Source organism: Lepidochelys kempii, chromosome 5 (genome assembly GCF_965140265.1).
Source record: "Lepidochelys kempii isolate rLepKem1 chromosome 5, rLepKem1.hap2, whole genome shotgun sequence".
Classification (NCBI taxonomy): Eukaryota; Metazoa; Chordata; order Testudines; family Cheloniidae; genus Lepidochelys; species Lepidochelys kempii.
The window spans coordinates 45,206,441-45,224,925 of NC_133260.1; the positions used below are offsets into that span (position 1 = coordinate 45,206,441).

The following is an 18,485-nucleotide window of genomic DNA, read 5'->3' on the forward strand; positions in this document are numbered from 1 at the left end:
AGAGTGTCATAGCTCAATACAAGGTGTAACAGACTGTTTAGCATAAGTAGTCAGCATATTTCAAGGGACCGTTGAAGGTGAAGTGAACAGTAATACTGCTCCAGTCATAGGGGGGAAAGAAGGGGAAAAAAGGCCAGGATGGGAAGGGATTTAGTGGGTTATAGGTTGTTGTAATAAGACATAAATCAAGTGTCTCTAGTCAGTCCATGATTCTTAGACCATGTCTACACTGGCGAGCTTACAGCGGCATAGCTGTACTGATGCAGCTGTGCCACTGCAAGATCCCCCGTGTAGCTGCTCTATACCGATGGGGGAGCGCTCTCCTGTCAACATCATAAAACCACCTCACCGTTGGAGAAGCTGCCATAAGAATGGCCACACTCGATCAGATGAAAGGTCCATCTAGCCCAGTGTCATGTTTTCCAACAGTGGCCAATGCCGGGTGCCGACATAGCGTTGTGCACTCTACCGCTTAAGACGGTGAAATTTATGTTGCTGGGGGGGGGGGGGGGCGCGGCGGTGTTTTTTCACATGACATAAGTTGTGACATAAGTGACATAAGTTTTGCCAACATAAGTGCTAGTGTAAACATAGCCTTAGTGTCTAGCAAAGTTATGAATTTAAGCTTTCAGGCTCATCTTTTGATGGTGTTATGCTGGTTTCCTCTGAGGATGAGGACTGAGAGGTCAGACATAAAGTGATTGCGTTGTGAAAAGTACTTAAATTAGTGAACTTTGCTAGACACTAAAATTAGGGTTGCCAATTTTGGTTGGACATGTTCCTGGAGGTTTCATCACATGCCATAATCTTTACTTAAAGATTCATCTTTAATTCCTGGAGACTCCAGGACAATCCTGGAAGGTTAACAACCCAACTAAAATCCTCTCACCAACAGGAGTTGGTCCCATGAAATATATTACCCCATCTACCTTGTCTCTCTAATATCCTGGGACCACCATAGCTACAACACCACTGCAATCAAATTATTATAAATCATAGAAGTTAGAGATTGAAGAAAATCCATTACTCAGAATCCCTCCCCTTGAGAAATGCAAGATTCTCAGATAGCAGATGTGTCTGATATTAAACTGACTACACTACATCTACACCAGAAAGCCAGGAAAGTGTCATATAGATTTCTAATGGACACTCAAATCCTTTCTCTTCCGGATGTTTATGATCATGAAGGCAAATGATAGCATAAACATGGTTTTATATTCAGTACATAAGCATTCCTCTGTATATTGTACACATCTACAGTATATATATAATTGTATATATAGTTGTAATTGATCCTAGTAGCACTCATTTATTATTGCATAATTCTATGGTCTGTTTTCCTCTTTATCCACAGGCCTGGAGACCATATTGCTATAGCACTAGGGTTGTCACCTGTCCGGGTTTTAGCTGGACAGTCTGTTTTTTGGTTTCTGTGTCCGGGTTCCATTTAGGGTTGCAGGTGCCCAGTTTTCAACTGGAAAGCCCAGTTAACATGGGGTGGGGGAAGGCGCCAGGTCATTAACCTTGCCAGCCCCTACTCAGCTGGAGCTGCCTCCTACCTGCAGGCAGGCTCTTTGTCAGGCTGCAGCAGCTCCCAACCCAGCCCCAAAGCAGAGGGAGCCTAGCTGAGGGGAGGGATGGGGGAGGGAAGTGAGGACCATCCAGCAAGCAATGTGGAGAGGGGAGGAGATGAGTGAGCGATGGAGGTGGGACTTTAGGGGAAGAGGGGGAGGAGGAGGATAGGGCCTCAAGAGAAGAGGCAGAGCAGGACTGGGGTCAGGGGGAAGAGGCAGAGAGGGGGTGGGACCTTGGGGGAGAGGTGGGGTGGGGGCGGGGTTTTAGGGGTCCGGTTACCAGCAATTAGAAAGGTGGCAACCCTAAGTAGCACTACTATAGTTACGGTTGAAAAGTCTCTTCCATTATAATCTTCTAATTTCAGACTTCCACTGTTTTCTGAAATCCATCCGTTAGGCCGAAAATTTTCCTGCTGTATCATCAATTATCAACTGGAGGACTGCCATGCATCTCCTCCATTATCAATATTCCACCCTATTGGCCTGCAACAATCTCTGCATTTCCTATGTAGTTACTTCTAACTGTTGGATCCATGTAGCCCCTGCCTTGGCTTACGCCCTACATCCTTCTAGAGAGTGCACACAGAGCATGCAAAGAATGTATGTTTCCTGTGGGACTAATGACATGGTATTAGTTAACTATGGTGTTGTCTACAAATGTGGACTAATTTAGTTAAACTGGTGTAAATGCCATTGTGGTGTAAATGCCATCTGATTCCGAACAGATTTAAACTAATCCAAAATAAACCTGGTTTACCCAAAATAGGTATCCAAACAGCGTTTTGCTCTAGATTAAATCAATTTAAAATAATACCTTTAGTTAAACTGGTGCAATATCAGGGCTGATCTTCAGGCTACATAAATTGTCATTGCTTCATTTACTTTAAACCGGAAGCTTGACTTCAGTGGAGCTGTGGCATGTGAGGTTCTGACCCTTTGTGTTTAGTCAACCACTTTATTTCATGGGAAATCTGGAATTTTCGTTTTCTCCGGGTATGTCCTCAGTTCAGTCAGCACGTAGTTAATGCCAGCTTGCTTTACGTGTAGATATGATCTGCCTGCTTTTGGTAGTTGGGAAACCTCAGTCTGAATGGCTTCCATTGGAGTCTTGTTTGACATTTTACTCTCTTTTGTGGATGTTATTCCTGTATTTTCAGCACTGTTATTGGGGGGCATTTTGGGGCTATAATTGAGTTATTCTGGAGAGTTTTACACAAAATGTCACTGGTTGTTAAGAAAATGAACAAAGTAATTTGATGCTGGTTATTTAAATCAGGTCCTGATTCTATTAGGTATATAACTTCTAATATGTTCAAATCTTGTAATGTCTAAAGGAAAAGAAATTTGAAATAATAACCATATTGTCATAGTTTTGTTAGAGGATGTGAAATTTTATTAGGGGGAGGTACTAATACCAAAACAGTTCTGAAGTTATTCTGCATCATCAAAAATAAAACTAGACAAATTAAGGAAGAATATGGCCTGTTGTTTTTTGTAAAAGATCTAAAGATCTAAAAGATCTACAGAAGGCACAGTAAAATCCTATATAGAAATACCAGTGCGTGTTGTGAACAGTGTATTATGAAAGTCTGCATTAAAATAACAATGTTCAAGTCCACTGTATAAATCTATTGCCTGGGAATATGCTTGGGAAATCATATTGGTGAAGCCCTATTGAAAATTCCCATTCTAAATACAGAAAAAGTTCTCGGGACAATGTCTAAGTTTTAGATCTGAATAGCTAGGGTAGTAATAGAATTGTTGCTGAATCTAATCTTCTAGAAAATGAATGCTTCAGGAATATTTAATGCCAACATCCTAGTGTTCAAGCAGTAATAAAACAGGCCAAGGCTGTTTACTTGGCATGGTGGTGAGGGGGTGATACAAAAGTACAGGTGAAATGCATTCAGTAAAGATCACACTTGCATCATTATTTATAGTAGGTGGAAACCTTCTGAAATCTTAATAATTCATAAATTTACCTAGTATTAAGATGGATATATCAAAGTTAAACAAATATATCTATTTACCTATGCTGCATTAAGTTAAAATATAAAATAATCAATCCAGTCTTCGATTAGCCTGTATATTTATTTGGAAAAAGAGCTTTCATGTGCTATAATACATTAGTATAAAATCTTGTACATATAATTCTTTCATAAGGAGGTAGGGGCCTCAAAGCCTCAAGCGTAAACACACATTTGAGCAATTTTACTCATGTGATTAGTCCTGCTAAATTCAGTGGGACTGCTTGTATGCATTAAGTTACTTAGCTGAATAAGTGTTTGCAGGATCAGGACATAAGGAAGGAAATATGTGTATGATGTATAATTAAGTAATACCTATTAAAATGAATGATCTGGCTTCCTTAAGCATGTTCTTAATAGATTTTGCTGTCACCACTGTTAAGTAAATCTAACAATCACCCACAGAAGCAAAGAATGAGAAGTTCTTTTTCAACAGTTAGTTCTCTTGCCTTCCCTGGAAGAAATGAGTCACAACCTTCCCTTGTAATCTTCATACTTTTGAAAGTAGGATTTTCATTGTTTTAAAATTTAGTCATTTTACTCTAACAGTTGGGGGAGGGTTGATATTTCTAAATTGTAAGCTTCTAATTAGTTGATTAGATCCTGAAATGCCATGCTAGTGGATTTTTTTTCTACATTCTGATTGGAAGGGAGGTGGGTGATTTATTTAAAACAACAACACTATTCACTTTTTGTAGGGGGGAACCCATATGTAATTAGTGAAATGCAGGTTTAAAGCTAAGAAGTATTGCATAGAATGTACTGAATTGCCCACAAGCACCCCTCACCTGCTGGTTTAGAATGGCATAAACATCTTTTAAAAATCTGTCAGCCAGTTCATATGTAAGGTTTGCAGCAGTGTAGGCTGCATAGGATAAGAAAAGGAAACCCGATGGGTGAAATAGTGACACAGAATGAGTTACTGCTTATTATAGGCAATGTTCAAACCACATGTAAACCTGCAGGCAAACCCACTTTTCTTCAGGGTCAGAGAGCACTTGGTTTTAAATGTTGCTGTTGCTCTTGTAAAAACAAAACAGGCAAAATACATAATAATATTCACAGAGCAAGATAAATGATTTTCAGTCCATGCTTTCATATTTATTTAGTTATTTGTATAATTCCAACATTGTGCAAGTCTGTATGTTTATGGTATTGTACATACTGGCCTGTGTACTTTAATACAGTCACCTATGTGTATCTACCTTAGATGTTGTTTTCCTTCCTTTGCATGTATTGTATATTAATGTAGGGCTTGTGGATGATACCATATTGATTGCTCCCGGAGGCTGAAGCTCTCTATTTATCCAAAAAGCAACTACAGAATAGGCAGCGGCAGTTTCCCTATAGTGCTCTGGCAATATATCTCAACCCCAACCTGGATGAACTTACTCTATGTGAAGGCAAGTCTACAGTACAGAATTAAGTTGACCTAAGTTACATCAACTAAGTCACTTTTGCATATCAACGCTATGCTCCCAATGTCAGTGGTGTGCATTCTTACTAGCAGCGCTTGCATTGATGCAGAGAGTAGTGCACCATGGGTAGTTATCCCACAGTGCAACTTGCCACCATCTTGTGCAGGGTGTTTTGGGAAGGGTTTGCAGTGCTTCATGGGGGCAAATGATTCACGTTCGGGTGACTGGGTACATGGTTTCAATATCCCAGGATGCAGTTTTTGCCATCCCATTTTGTCTGCATCCCATAATTTTTGTGCCTCTTTTCAAAAGCCCTGCAAGCCTGTGTGTCCGCCATCTCTGTGAGAAGCATGGATCCTGCACAGCTCTGTACTATTGTGATGAGTGTTGTGAGCATGGCAAACCTGATCTTACAGTATTTGCGGAGCTGCCAGAGGAGCCACAGGGAACATGATAATTTCTTGGAGCGTAGTTTACTGTGGGACATAGAACATAAGAATGGCCATACCGGGTCAGACCAAAGGTCCATCTAGCCCAGTATCCTGTCTTCTGACAGTGGCCAATGCCAGGTGCCCCAGAGGGAATGAACAGAACAGGTAATCATCAAGTGATCCATTCCCTGTCACTCATTCCCCACTCTGGCAAACGGAGACTAGGGACACCATCCCTGCTCACCCTGGCTAATAGCCATTGATGGACCTATCCTCCATGAATGTATCTAATTCTTTTTTGAACCCTGTTATAGTCTTGGCCTTCACAAAATCCTCTGGTAAGGAGTTCCACAAGTTGACTGTGTGTTGTGTGAAGAAATACTTCCTTTTGTTTGTTTTAAACCTGCTGCATAGTTCTTGTGTTATGAGAAACCATTCAAGGTTGTTGTTGGCATTCACGGAGCAGCTGCAGACGGTGGAGTGCCATTCTGGGCCCCAGAAACAAGCACTGACTGGTGAGATCACATCATTATGCAGGTATGGGATGACGAGCAGTGGCTGCAGAACTTTTGGATGCACAAGACTACATTTCTGGATGTGTCTGTGGAGCTTGCCACAGTCCTTCACCACAGTGACACCAGAATGAGAGCTGCACTGACAATGGAGAAGCAAGTGGCGATCGCAGTGTGGAAGCTGGCAACGCTAGATTGCTACCATCAGTCGGGAATCAATTGGGAAATCCACTCAGGGGATTGCTGTGTTGCAAGGGTGCAGGCCCATTAATGACATCCTGCTACAAAGAACTGTGACTCTGGGAAACAAGCAGGACATAATGGATAATTTTGCAGCAATGAGGTTCCCGAACTGTGGTGGGGTGATAGATGGCATGCCTATCCCGATTTTTGGCACAGGCCACCTTGCCACGGAGTACATCAACAGAAAGGACTACTTTTCTATGCTATTGCAAGTGCTGGTGGATCACGGGGATGTTTTACTGACATCAGTGCGGGATGGTGAGGGAAGGTGCATGATGCATGTATCTTTAAGACCACAGGCCTGTTCAGAAAGTGGCATGCAGGGACTTCCTTTTCAGACCAGAAGATTACCATTGGGAGTATTGAAATGCCAATAGTGATCCTGGGATACCCCCCCCAGCCTACCCCTTACTCCCGTGGTTCAGGAAGCTGTATGCTGGCCACCTCAACAGCTGCAAGGAGCACTTCAACTACAGGCTCAGCAGGACAGTTGAATGTTCCTTTGGCCATTTGAAAGGCTGCTGGGACTGTCTACTCATGAGATTAGACCTCACTGAAAAAAGTATCTCAATGGTTATAGGTAACTGCTGTGTGCTTCTTAATATCTGTGAATCAAAAGGGAGAAAGTTTCTGCCAGGGTGGAGGGCAAAGGTGGAGCAGCTGTCTGCTGATTTTGAGCAGCCAAATACCAGGGCTATAAGAAGAGCTTGTTGGGGAGCTATACAGCTCAGGGAAGCTTTGAAAGACCATTTTAATAGTAAGTCCCAGTAATGTGTGTTGCTGTAGTGTGCTGTGCCTGGCATTGTTTTTTCACCCCCCAGTATGACCCTTATAATGAGTGTTGTGTGTGTAGTAATATAACATTGTAAATGCGCCTATTGCTATTATCTGTGAATTATGTCAGCCCCAGCCAGCATATGTTGTGAACTAATACAAATGAATTATGTTTCCATAATAGACACCATGTGGAATGTGGGTGGGGGTAAAGGGAGGTCCCAGAATGCAATTCTCTATGGGCTGCAGGGAGAGGTGAGCACGGGTTCTCTTGAACCTGAAGGTGAACAAGAGTCTCCAGCATGTCTGTTTGCCACTTGAAAATCACTAGAATCTCCTGCTGCATGTCTCTCTCCTTTTCCTGTGCTTTTCTTCTCTCCCCTCTATCCTTGTCCATTCTGTCCATAAGGGTGATCCTCCAAGCCCTGTGCTCGGTGTCCACAGCACCAGAGATTTGCATGATCTCTTAGAACATGTCATCCTGCACCTTCTCCTCCTTATCTGACTGAGCTGCTCCACTGGTGTGGATGGAGAGACCCTCAAGGCCACATTTCCAGCTGCAAAAGATACAATGCACAGAGGTACTATAGTGAATATATTCACAAGATAAATGGAAACATGGTATATTGAACTCACTCCCCTTGATCCACACAAGTTGCAAGCACTATGTTCTCACTTCTCCTTGGGATTCATAGAGCATGGCGGCTGTCCCAGCAGCCATGGTGACTATGGCCTGCGAGGGAGGGAGCGAGTTGGGACAATGAGGGGGACGGGTATGAGTATATGTAGATAGGGCAATTGAACTGAATACTGGCACCATTTTCCACAGGCAGTGGTGATTTTAGGTGATATCTCACTCCTGAGGGTAATGGAGGCTGAAAGGGAACAGCTCCTGCACATGTCTGGCTGTAGACTGGATCCATCTGCAGCTAGCTTGTGTGTTTCAGTGATGCTTGCTTAAGTAATTGCTGAGTGGAATGGGAAAGTGTCCTACCACAGCAGAAAAAATAAGGCAGCCCTCCCTAGAAACCTTCAGCAGAGGATTGCAGTGTACCTTCAGAAAAGTTTCTTCAAGATCTCTAGGAATTCAAGGTGCATCCTGGTGCACATAAACAAACTGTTCTGCAGGACCCCCCTGCCTAATTCTACAGGGGAATAAGAAGCAGATAGTGCATCTACCTCTGTTGGTTATTTCACTACCTTTTCTAGCATGATCAAAAAAGAGTAAATGAACAGATGTGTCCCTGCAATATCAAAGCAAACTGTACACATACCAGAGGTTCCTTCCCCAGCATCAGGCTTGCCCATGCTGGACTGTAGGAACTGGCTTGACTGATCTGGAGTAAAAAATACGTCCTGGATCGCTGCACCACTGGATCCCCCAGTCGCCTGTCCCCCATACTCCTCCTCTTCCTCATCCAACACCTCCTCCTAACTGTTTACTCCAGCTGCCTGTGATTCCTGCTCCACCAAAGATGGCATGCAGCTCTTTGTAAAAGTGGCATGTCTGCAGCTCTGCACCACAGCAACTGTTAGGCTCCATTGCCTTCTGGTACACCTGCCTCAGCTCCTTGGCTTTCATGTGGCACTGCTGCAGATCCCTCTTCTCCCCACAGACCCAGGAGATCCACCACCTCCTGTGTACTCCACGCAGAAGTGTGTCAGCAGTGTGCAGTCAGCATGGTCAGCGGGGCAGTTGCTAGGTGAACTCTCCACGCCAAACAAATAGGAAATGGAATTCCAAAAATTCGCAGGGCTTTAAAGGGGAGGGCTGTCTACCTGGTCACCGGGCTGTGGAGTTCAAAATGGTGACTGAATTTTAGGCATTGTAGGAAACCTCCTGGAGGCCACTAAAGTCAATGTAAGTAATGCAGTGTTTACACTGACACTGCATCGACCTAACTATGTCAACCTAAGTGCTACGCCTCTCACAGACGTGGAGTTAGTAGGTCGGTGTAGTGGGCATGTTACATCAGCGGGAGCGACGTTTTAGTGTAGCCGCTTACGAGTTAGGTCGACATAAACTGCCTTGCATCGATCGAACGCTGTATCATAGACCAGGCCTAAGTCAGTGTAGTGGGTGAGTTACATCGGTGGGAGCAGCATTTTCGTGTAGACACTTACAGAATTAGGTCAACATAAGCTGTTTTACCTCGACTTAACTCTGTAATGTAGACCAGGGCTGAGATAGAGTGATAAAAGCTCTCTGCCTATTCAGTCCTTGGTCTCTCTTGCTGATGCTGCTGACAAAAGTGTAATTGTTATGGTGATAGTGTTTGTGATGTGAAAATTTGTCCATTGGAATGGACTGAGACAATTGATTCTTTCCATTTAAGCCATTAACTGGGCTGTTTTTTTGCTACAGGCATTAACAGTGAAGCACAAAGAGAAATATCTAAAATATTCCTTTCTGTTTGATCATTAATGTCACTATTACATTATTTTATATTGTCATGTTAAAACTAGTTGGTTAGAATAGAAGAGCATATGTGAAAAGCAAAGCTAAAAAATACTGGTATGTCAAATGGTCTTTTTATAATTTGGGTAAAAATCAATCATTTTTATATGGATGCACGGAAGTCAAAAGGCCTCTAGTTTTAGACAGCTGTGGAATTTGAAGTTTTAAAATCCTGTTTAGACCTTTGGACATTTAACCTCCATAAATGTAGATCAGGGAAGCCAATGTGGGATAAACCTTTCGGTCTTGATTCACTTGTGTGGGTGCAGGAAGGGCAGCTGCATCCCAGGAGAGATTTACCCTTAGTGAAGGATAGCCTTAATCTCCATCTAGGGTAATAAGATTAAGAGGGACCTTTATTTTTATCTTGTCCTTATTCCAGGTAGTATCCATCTGCATAATTCCTTCGTGCAGGAAAAAAATAATTCTTTAAAAGTAGCTAACGTCATAGTAATTAATTTTATGGTTGTTTAGATTTGGTAATCAGACTCCACACAAGATTTTTTTATCTTGTAATGAAATCTGAGAAGTAATCACTGAGACGTTTTACTATGTGAACTGAGGCCTCATCTTTTATCCTATTTAACACCTAAAGGAAAGGTTACAGAAACATGCATGATTTTCATACTGTTGAGAACAGTGTTACGTACATGAGAAGTGTACCTAATTTTTTATTATCTACAGATGACGGGAAAGCAGAATTGCAGCATTAGAAATAGGGATGCATATTTATGGAAACATATTAATTCCCCGTAAAGTTATTCTCGAGGAGGTCCAGGATGGACTTCCTAGGAGGAGAAGCTTCCCAATACATTCAGGATGTTTGAATGTATGCCGAAGTGTATTCTTCAGGTTTGATTTACTTCTGTACTAGAGATATTGTAATTAGGCTGACTACACTGTAGCTCCAAACCACTGTACTCATTCTCTGAAATCAATATGTTGAAATATATTTCAAAAATTTAAAGCTAAAAAAAGATCAGTTACATAGAAAGCATATATATATATTTAAATCATTAGGAATTATGTTGAATATGTTTTTTAAATCACATGCAGTTACTTTTAGAAAGCAGTCCTGGGCTTCAGCATCTATTTGTGGTAGGATAAATTGGACTTTGAAGGTTTTTGTAATTATACTTTTCCATGGTGAAATCTATTTTAAGTGTTTTGAGAATTTGAACTATTTGAGCAACTAAACCAGCCTGGGTACCTTTCTCATTTAAGCTTTCAATGGAGTGAGATTTTTTTAATTAGTCCTTGATTTTCTGTATTTTGAATGTTTCCTGAAAGACAGCACTTTGGCAATGAAGAGCCAAAAAGAAAAAAAAAATGAGGCTATGGTGATTTGCATTATTATGATTGTTCTTATTCTATGTTTGTAGTTCGACAATCAGCAAGCACTGGGAGGCTGAACTGGCCACACTTAAGGGTAACAATGCCAAGCTCACAGCAGCTCTGCTGGAATCCACTGCCAATGTAAAACAATGGAAACAACAGCTTGCTGCATATCAGGAGGAAGCAGAACGTCTACATAAGAGGGTGAGTCCAGACAAACAGCTGAGGTCCTTGAAATCCATAAGACTGAGGAGCTAGTGAATATATTTGATTATTTGGAAGTATAGTGATCTCTCAAGGGATTATCTTCTCATATTGCAGTTGCCAAACTGCACCCAAACAGGGTTTTGTGAGAGAGAGAGAGAGAGAGAGAGAGAATATGTGTGCACTGACATTTTTCTTAGGAATTTACTCAAAACTCCAGGGTGGCGCAAAGTATTCTGTAACATCTGTTACAACAGAATAAGTATTCTCTTGTAAATTGTCATAAGAAATGTGTATATTTTTATATCACTTAGACGATGCTGTAGGGGTGTGTGACACCTTATAGATATGGGCGGTAAGTGACAATTCCCCTATGGGAGGCTAGCTTCCCGTCCACCTCTTCTGCTCATGGTCCCACCCACACTCAACTCCTGCCCTGCCCCCTCCTCACTTGCCCCATCCCTCCTCTCCTTCCCCCTTCATTTCTCCGCCTGCCTCCTGATTCCCCTGCATTGCCCTATCCACCATGCCGTGCACCCACTGCCCCTGCCCCCCATCCCATCCGGCCCCCTGCATCTCCCTTCAACTGCCTCCTGCCCCTTCACACATCCTTGTTTCCACTTCAATCCCCTCTTGCTCACACCCCCGAACAGCTGATATGCAGATTGTCCCTGCAAGAGGTACACCAGCTGCTCGGCTTCAGAGCACACAGAGTGCAATATAAGCCCCATAAACGGAAAAGGTCAAGAATACCTCTTTTAACAGTTTCAGAGTAGCAATCATGTTAGTCTGTATTCGCAAAAAGAAAAGGAGTGCTTGTGGAACCTTAGAGACTAGCAGATTTATTTGAGCATAAGCTTTCGTGAGCTACAGCTCACTTCATTAGATGCATTCAGTGGAAAATACAGTGGGGAGATTTATATACACAGAGAACATGAAACAATGGGTGTTATCATACACACTGTAAGGAGAGTGATCACTTAAGATGAGCTAATACTAGCAGGAGAGCAGGGGGCTGGGGGAGAAAGCCTTTTGTAGTGATAATCAAGGTGGGCCATTTCCAGCAGTTGACAAGAATGTCTGAGGAACAGTTTTTGGGGGGAGGGGGGTTATAAACATGGGGAAATAGTTTTACTTTGTGTAATGACCCATCCACTCCCAGTCTCTATTCAAGCCTAAGTTAATTGTATCCAGTTTGCAAATTAATTCCAATTCAGCAGTCTCTCGTTGGAGTCTGTTTTTGAAGTATTTTTGTTGTAATATTGCGACTTTTAGGTCTGAAAATCGAGTGACCAGAGAGATTGAAGTGTTCTCCAACTGGTTTATGAATGTTATAATTCTTGACATCTGATTTGTGCATTTATTCTTTTACGTAGAGACTGTCCAGTTTGACCAATGTACATGGCAGAGGGGCATTGCTGGCACATGATGGCATATATCACATTGGTGGATGTGCAGGTGAATGAGCCTCTGATAGTGTGGCTGATGTGATTAGGCCCTGTGATGGTGTCCCCTGAATAGATATGTGGACACAGTTGGCAATGGGCTTTATTGCAAGGATAGGTTCCTGGGTCTGTGTTTTTGTTGTGTGGTATGTGGTTGCTGGTGAGTATTTGCTGCAGGCTGGGGGGCTGTCTGTAAGCAAGGACTGGCCTGTCTCCCATGATCTGTGAGAGTGATGGGTCATCCTTCAGGATAGGTTGTAGATCCTTGATGATGCGTTGGAGAGGTTTTAGTTGGGGGCTGAAGGTGATGGCTAGTGGCGTTCTGTTATTTTCTTTGTTGGGTCTGTCCTGTAGTAGGTGACTTCTGGGTACTCTTCTGGCTCTGTCAGTCTGTTTCTTCACTTCCACAGGTGGGTATTGTAGTTGTAAGAATGCTTGATAGAGATCTTGTAGGTGTTTGTCTCTGTCTGAGAGGTTGGAGCAAATGCGCTTGTATCATAGAGCTTGGCTGTAGACAATGGATTGTGTGGTGTGGTCTGGATGAAAGCTGGAGGCATGTAGGTAAGTATAGCGGTCAGTAGGTTTCCGGTATAGGGTGGTGTTTATGTGACCATCGCTTATTAGCACCGTAGTGTCCAGGAAGTGGATCACTTGTGTGGAGTGGTCCAGGCTGAGATTGATGGTGGGATGGAAATTGTTGAAATCATGGTGGAATTCCTCAAGGGCTTCTTTTCCATGGGTCCAGATGATGAAGATGTCATCAATATAGCACAAGTAGAGTAGGGGCATTAGGGGACGGGAGTTGAGGAAGCGCTGTTCTAAGTCAGCCCTAAAAATGTTGGCATACTGTGGGGCCATGCGGGTACCCATAGCAGTGCCGCTGATTTGACGGTACACATTGTCCCCAAATGTGAAATAGTTATGGGTGAGGACAAAGTCACAAAGTTCAGCCACCAGGTTTCCCGTGACATTATCGGGGATACTGTTCCTGACGGCTTGTAGTCCATCTTTGTGTGGAATGTTGGTGTAGAGGGCTTCTACATCCATAGTGGCCAGGATGGTGTTTTCAGGAAGATCACCGATGGATTGTAGTTTCCTCAGGAAGTCAGTGGTGTCTCGAAGATAGCTGGGAGTGCTGCTATCTCTATCTCTATCTTGCTATATCTGCTACCCAAGATCCATAAACCTGGAAATCCTGGATGCCCCATCATCTCAGGCATTGGCACCCTGACAGCAGGATTGTCTGGCTATGTAGAGTCCCTCCTCAGGCCCTACGCTACCAGCACTCCCAGCTATCTTCGAGATAGACCTGACCCAATAAATCCAGCTCTCTAAGCAAATATATGGAGTTCCGGCATTTAAAAAAAAAATCAACATCAATATGCCGTCAGCATGATTGATGCAAAAGTGGATCAAATCAGGATGTAGGTGGTTAATCTAGACTGGGCCTGATCCTGTAAGGTTCTGAGCACTTTCAAAACTTCCCTCAGCACTTTACAAGAATCAGTCAGTACCCTTTAGGGTGAGGTCCCATGTTTGGAACTGGAGAAGCTTTTAGATTTGGTAGTTAATTCAGTGACATTTTTTTAAAGCACAATTTTGACAAGCTACTGCATCTCAGTTAGCTCCCTCTGTAATAAAGATAGAAACTGGTGCTTAAAATTCTGCTGAAATATTGGAATAACAGACCAGGAGGCAATGTTTTAGCTACACCATATGATGGCAAGCAGAGGTTAAGTGATTGTGCCTTTTTTGACAAATGGATTATCATTATAATAGGCTCAGTTGTTAAATCCAACTCTTTCTTCAGAGCGCATGTAGATGAAACATGACCAAAAATCTGTCCATTAAGCTCCCAAGAAACATGCCATTTGATCCTGAGAGCCCTGTCAAGAAAAGAGACTCCTGTAATGAATAGCCCTGATTTTTAGAAATATTCATATTAAGATAGATTTCAAGGGGAGACAACAACCCCAGTACTGGTTTGCATGTTAAAGCGTAGTTAAATGGGTTCTCTGTATACAAGATTTTTCTGTGAGAGCATCTTGGATGGGCGGTGTTTATATCTGTGCCTGTGTGTCTGTTCTCTTGGGAAGCTCACACACCAATCAGATTGTCCTTGAAAACCACAAAAAAGCCAGTGACATAGTGAGAGGGAGAACCATAGTGGATAATCACATTTGTTACCAGAGAAAGGAAAGAAACAAGAATGAATTGGAGTTTCCAGAAATAACGACTTGTTTTACATCTGTTTAATGATGCATAGTGTAGTTTTGAAAATTAAATTTTCTATGCAATTTGGTAAAACTGCTTTATAATTTGTATTTTAGAAGTGTAAGATCATTTACTTTAATTGAATTACTCATTTAAGTAAAGTTAAGTTAGTGAGTGTTTGCAGGATGGGGGCCTAAGTCCTCAAGCTGGGAGCTGTAGCAGACTCTTATCCTCTGAGGATCAAACACAGAAGCAACATATCACATGTACTGAACAATGGGCTTGATCTTATTTTTCTGTATTTAGTCCTTCACTATTGTTTTTGATGCTAAAATTATGTTACTGCTTGCCTTTTTCCTGTATAATTTTATATTCAACCAGAACCTTGATGTAGTATGTTTATTATTAGCATTCGTCTTTACAGTTCTATATAACCCTTTTTTCATTTTTTATTATTCTCATTAATTCTAGCCTGTCTGTCTATCTTGCTGTTAAATATCATAAGCATAATATCAGGCCTTTTCTGCACTCTGCTGGAGGTGTTGGCACCCTAAAACCCACCTGCCCAGTTAGGCTACCAACAAGACTTAGTCCTCCAGAGGCCTAAAAGGGCCAGAAGGAGAAACTTACCAATTGGGAGCCAGCAGGCCGGATAAGGACTGTGACAGAATTGGAGCTCCTCATTGCTATCCCAGAACCACAGGGCCTTGTCTTCAAGTGCTGCAACTAAGTATGTTGTTGTTTGTTTATTTAAAGGTGCTGACAGCCGACATCTGAGTTTATTTTTATTTAACTCTTTAGGGACGGTTGCTGAGCTTGTGACATGGTCACCCTGCTCCAAGCAGGCTGCCAGTACTTGTGGTCTAAAGCAGGGAACACCTGCAGTACCACACTTGGCCCCACAAGAGGCACTATGGAGCAGCCCCACCTATCCCAACTTGGTATTAGCAATAGGATCGACTCCTCCTTTCTGTAAATGAGAACCATGGAGGAGACTGTATAACTCCCGGCTCTGCAGCAGAGGCTTTTCCTGGATGCGCAACTGGCCGCCAAAGAGGCCACCCAGAAGCAGCAAGCTGTGCTCCTCAAGCTACTGTAGAGGCAGCAGCCATAGCGGCAATGACAGTTCCAGGAGGCAATAAATGGGTGGATCACCAGCCTCTCCCATTCCAGAGGGACACTTTGGGGTCAGGAATAGACCTTACCAAACTGGGACCTGATGATGATCTTGAAATACATGTTACGCTGTTCAGTGGGAAAAGACTACCTAAGCTGCATGACTAGCTCCTTTTCTGTCTGGGGAAGCTCAGACAGGTTACTGGGCCTTAAATGATGAAGCCACAAAGGACTATGATACCCTGAAAACCACCATCTTTGACTGACCAGGAGTATCACTGGAGACTTACCAGCACTGGTTCCAGATAGAAACTTTCTCCTTTGGGATACAACCCTGTTCCAATGCCCAGCAACTAAAGGATTGGGCCACCTACTTGCTTCAGCTGGTTTCCCGCTCTCCAATTGAAATTGTAGAGTCTGTAGTGTGCAGACAGTATCTAGAGGTTTTGTAAGCCACCATTCAAACCTACCATATGCAGACATAACTCCAGCACCACTGAAGGTGCCATCCTATTCACAGAGGACTTTATGCTGTTTGGTTGACCCGACCAGTGTGAGCCACCTGGGCCTGGAGAAGCCTGGCCCCAACCTCCCAAGGAATCACCCTCGGCCGTTTCCTGGAAAAGTCTCAGAACGAGGGTTACCCTCCTCATGGACCCCAGAAGGCACCGCACAACACCACCAAAAGAGCATCAGAGAGGAAGTACATGGAGTCACACCTGGGAGCCGGTCAGGGAGCTTCCCCTAAACAAATGATCATCTGTTTCCACAGTGGAAAGCTGGGGTACATCAGTCACTCATGCAATTTCATAGAGTGTGGTTTCATGGAGTGCTAGGGCCTCTCAGGAAGAACAGATGAGAACTGTTGCTAAGGATTTGTAAATCCAATAGTTCTATGGGGCTCAACAGTATCAGAGCTAATAAACTCAAGGTGCTTCTGAACCCTAGTCTGGGAGACCTTACTGGATTCTGGAGAGCAACAGGAGGATGATCCAGTGTATATGACCTGGGTCCATGGGGATACTCATACCTACCCAATAACCTGGCGATCTTTGAACATACGGGACCAACCAGAATGCTTCAGGTTGGTATAACACCCAGTTTGCCATGGGAAGTAATAATCAGGAGGGACTGGCAATGTTTCTCTTCACTATTACTGCACCACTCCGAGAGCTCAGACATCAGATCTGACCACCTGTCTGACATCTTCCTGATTGTGGGCTCCAACCTCTGTAATGGCTTCTTGCAATTCAAGAAGACTCAGAAACAGCGACAACTTGCTTGATTGCAAACAGCCTTGGCAGCTGATGAGCTGGCTGGCAGCTCAGCAGAACAGCCTCGGAATAACTCTCTTCCCAACATCAACCCAATGCTGTTAACCAGTTCCTTTGATTTGGTCTGAGAAGAACAAGGAGATGCCACCCTTGGAGAGGCATACACCTAGATTGTGGTGGTTAATGGAACTATCTCTCAGGAGGTTTAAACCGCCCAATGTCCTTATTTCAAGTGGCAAAATGACTTACTCTGTTGAGTGGAGATGAACTCCAGCCCAGGTGAGGTATGCCACTAGATCCTGGTGCTTTGAAACGTTCAGAAAAAAATGCTACAGCTGGCACATGAGTCCCTTCGTTGCTCACTTGGGCAGAGACAAAACCCTGGAGATTTTATCAGCCAGGGGTCCACAAAGAAGTAGTGAATTTTTGTGACGCTTTCCCTCAGTGCCAACAGGTAGCACCTAAAGGACACCTTGGGGCTCCCTTGATCTCCTTTCTCTCATAAGCACACCATTGAAGTAGGGTATGGATGGACATAGTGCTATGGAGAGGGGGGGCGGGGGGTGCTTTCCTGGGAGTGGGCCAACTACTACATTAGGTTCATGCCCCACTTCGCAAACCTTGCAGCACCATTGACAGACCTCACAAAGGCCACTGCACCCAGAGCAGTGGACAACTGACTGTGATGAAGCCATTATCAAGATAAAGAGTACCCTGTGTCAGCAGCCTGTACTTCAGAGTCTGGACAACTTCTCATTCCAGTTCTTACTGCAAACTGATGCTTCTGCAGTATGTTTGGGAGCAGTGTCACAAAACTTTCAGGTTGTGGAGGATCTTATACTATTCAGAAACTGCATCCACTAGAGACTAGATTCTTCATCATCAAGCAAGAATGCCTGACCATCAAATAGGTTGTTGGGGAATTACATTATTATATTTTAGGGTCTCCCTTTAACCTAATAATGGACAATCCACCCCATAAATGGTTGCAGGTGTTGAAGGACACTAGTCCTCGCATTACTCAATGTTATTTGGCACTGCAACCATATGCCTTTTGCATGCGATACCAAGGTTCACAGCGCTAGAATGCAGGTTTCTTTTCCTGGGATGGTGTGGATATTCTAGAAGGAGGAGATTGGGGCCCTTGGGATCTATCAGGCCTTCCCTAACCCCTACTAGAGGTGTTGGCATCCTGACACCTCCCTCCCCACACACATCCGCGCACACACATCTGCACATACAGTCAGGCTGGGCTACCAACAAGACTTAGTTGTCCAGAGTCCTAGAAGGGCAAGGAGGAGAACTGACCAATCAGGAGCCAGCAGGCCAATTAAGAATGCTTCCCAGATTCTTCTCAGGGGCAGAGCTGGGCGAGACTGGGCAGAGACTGTGCTCCTCAGTGCTAACCCACAAGCCCAATGCCAGGTCAGGGCCTTGCCTTCAAGTGCTGCAAATAAGTG

At 43.5% G+C, this 18,485-nt stretch overlaps 1 protein-coding gene across 4 annotated transcripts in view; it reads left to right on the forward strand.

Annotated features, from left to right (window-relative positions):
- Positions 1-18,485, forward strand: part of HOMER1 (homer scaffold protein 1) — a 151,484-nt gene that overhangs the window by 101,862 nt on the left and 31,137 nt on the right. For all 4 annotated transcript variants that reach the window (XM_073344146.1, XM_073344148.1, XM_073344149.1 and 1 more), the window contains exon 6: positions 10,820-10,976. In XM_073344146.1, coding sequence (XP_073200247.1) covers positions 10,820-10,976 — 157 coding nt within the window. The remainder of the gene's footprint in view (positions 1-10,819; positions 10,977-18,485) is intronic.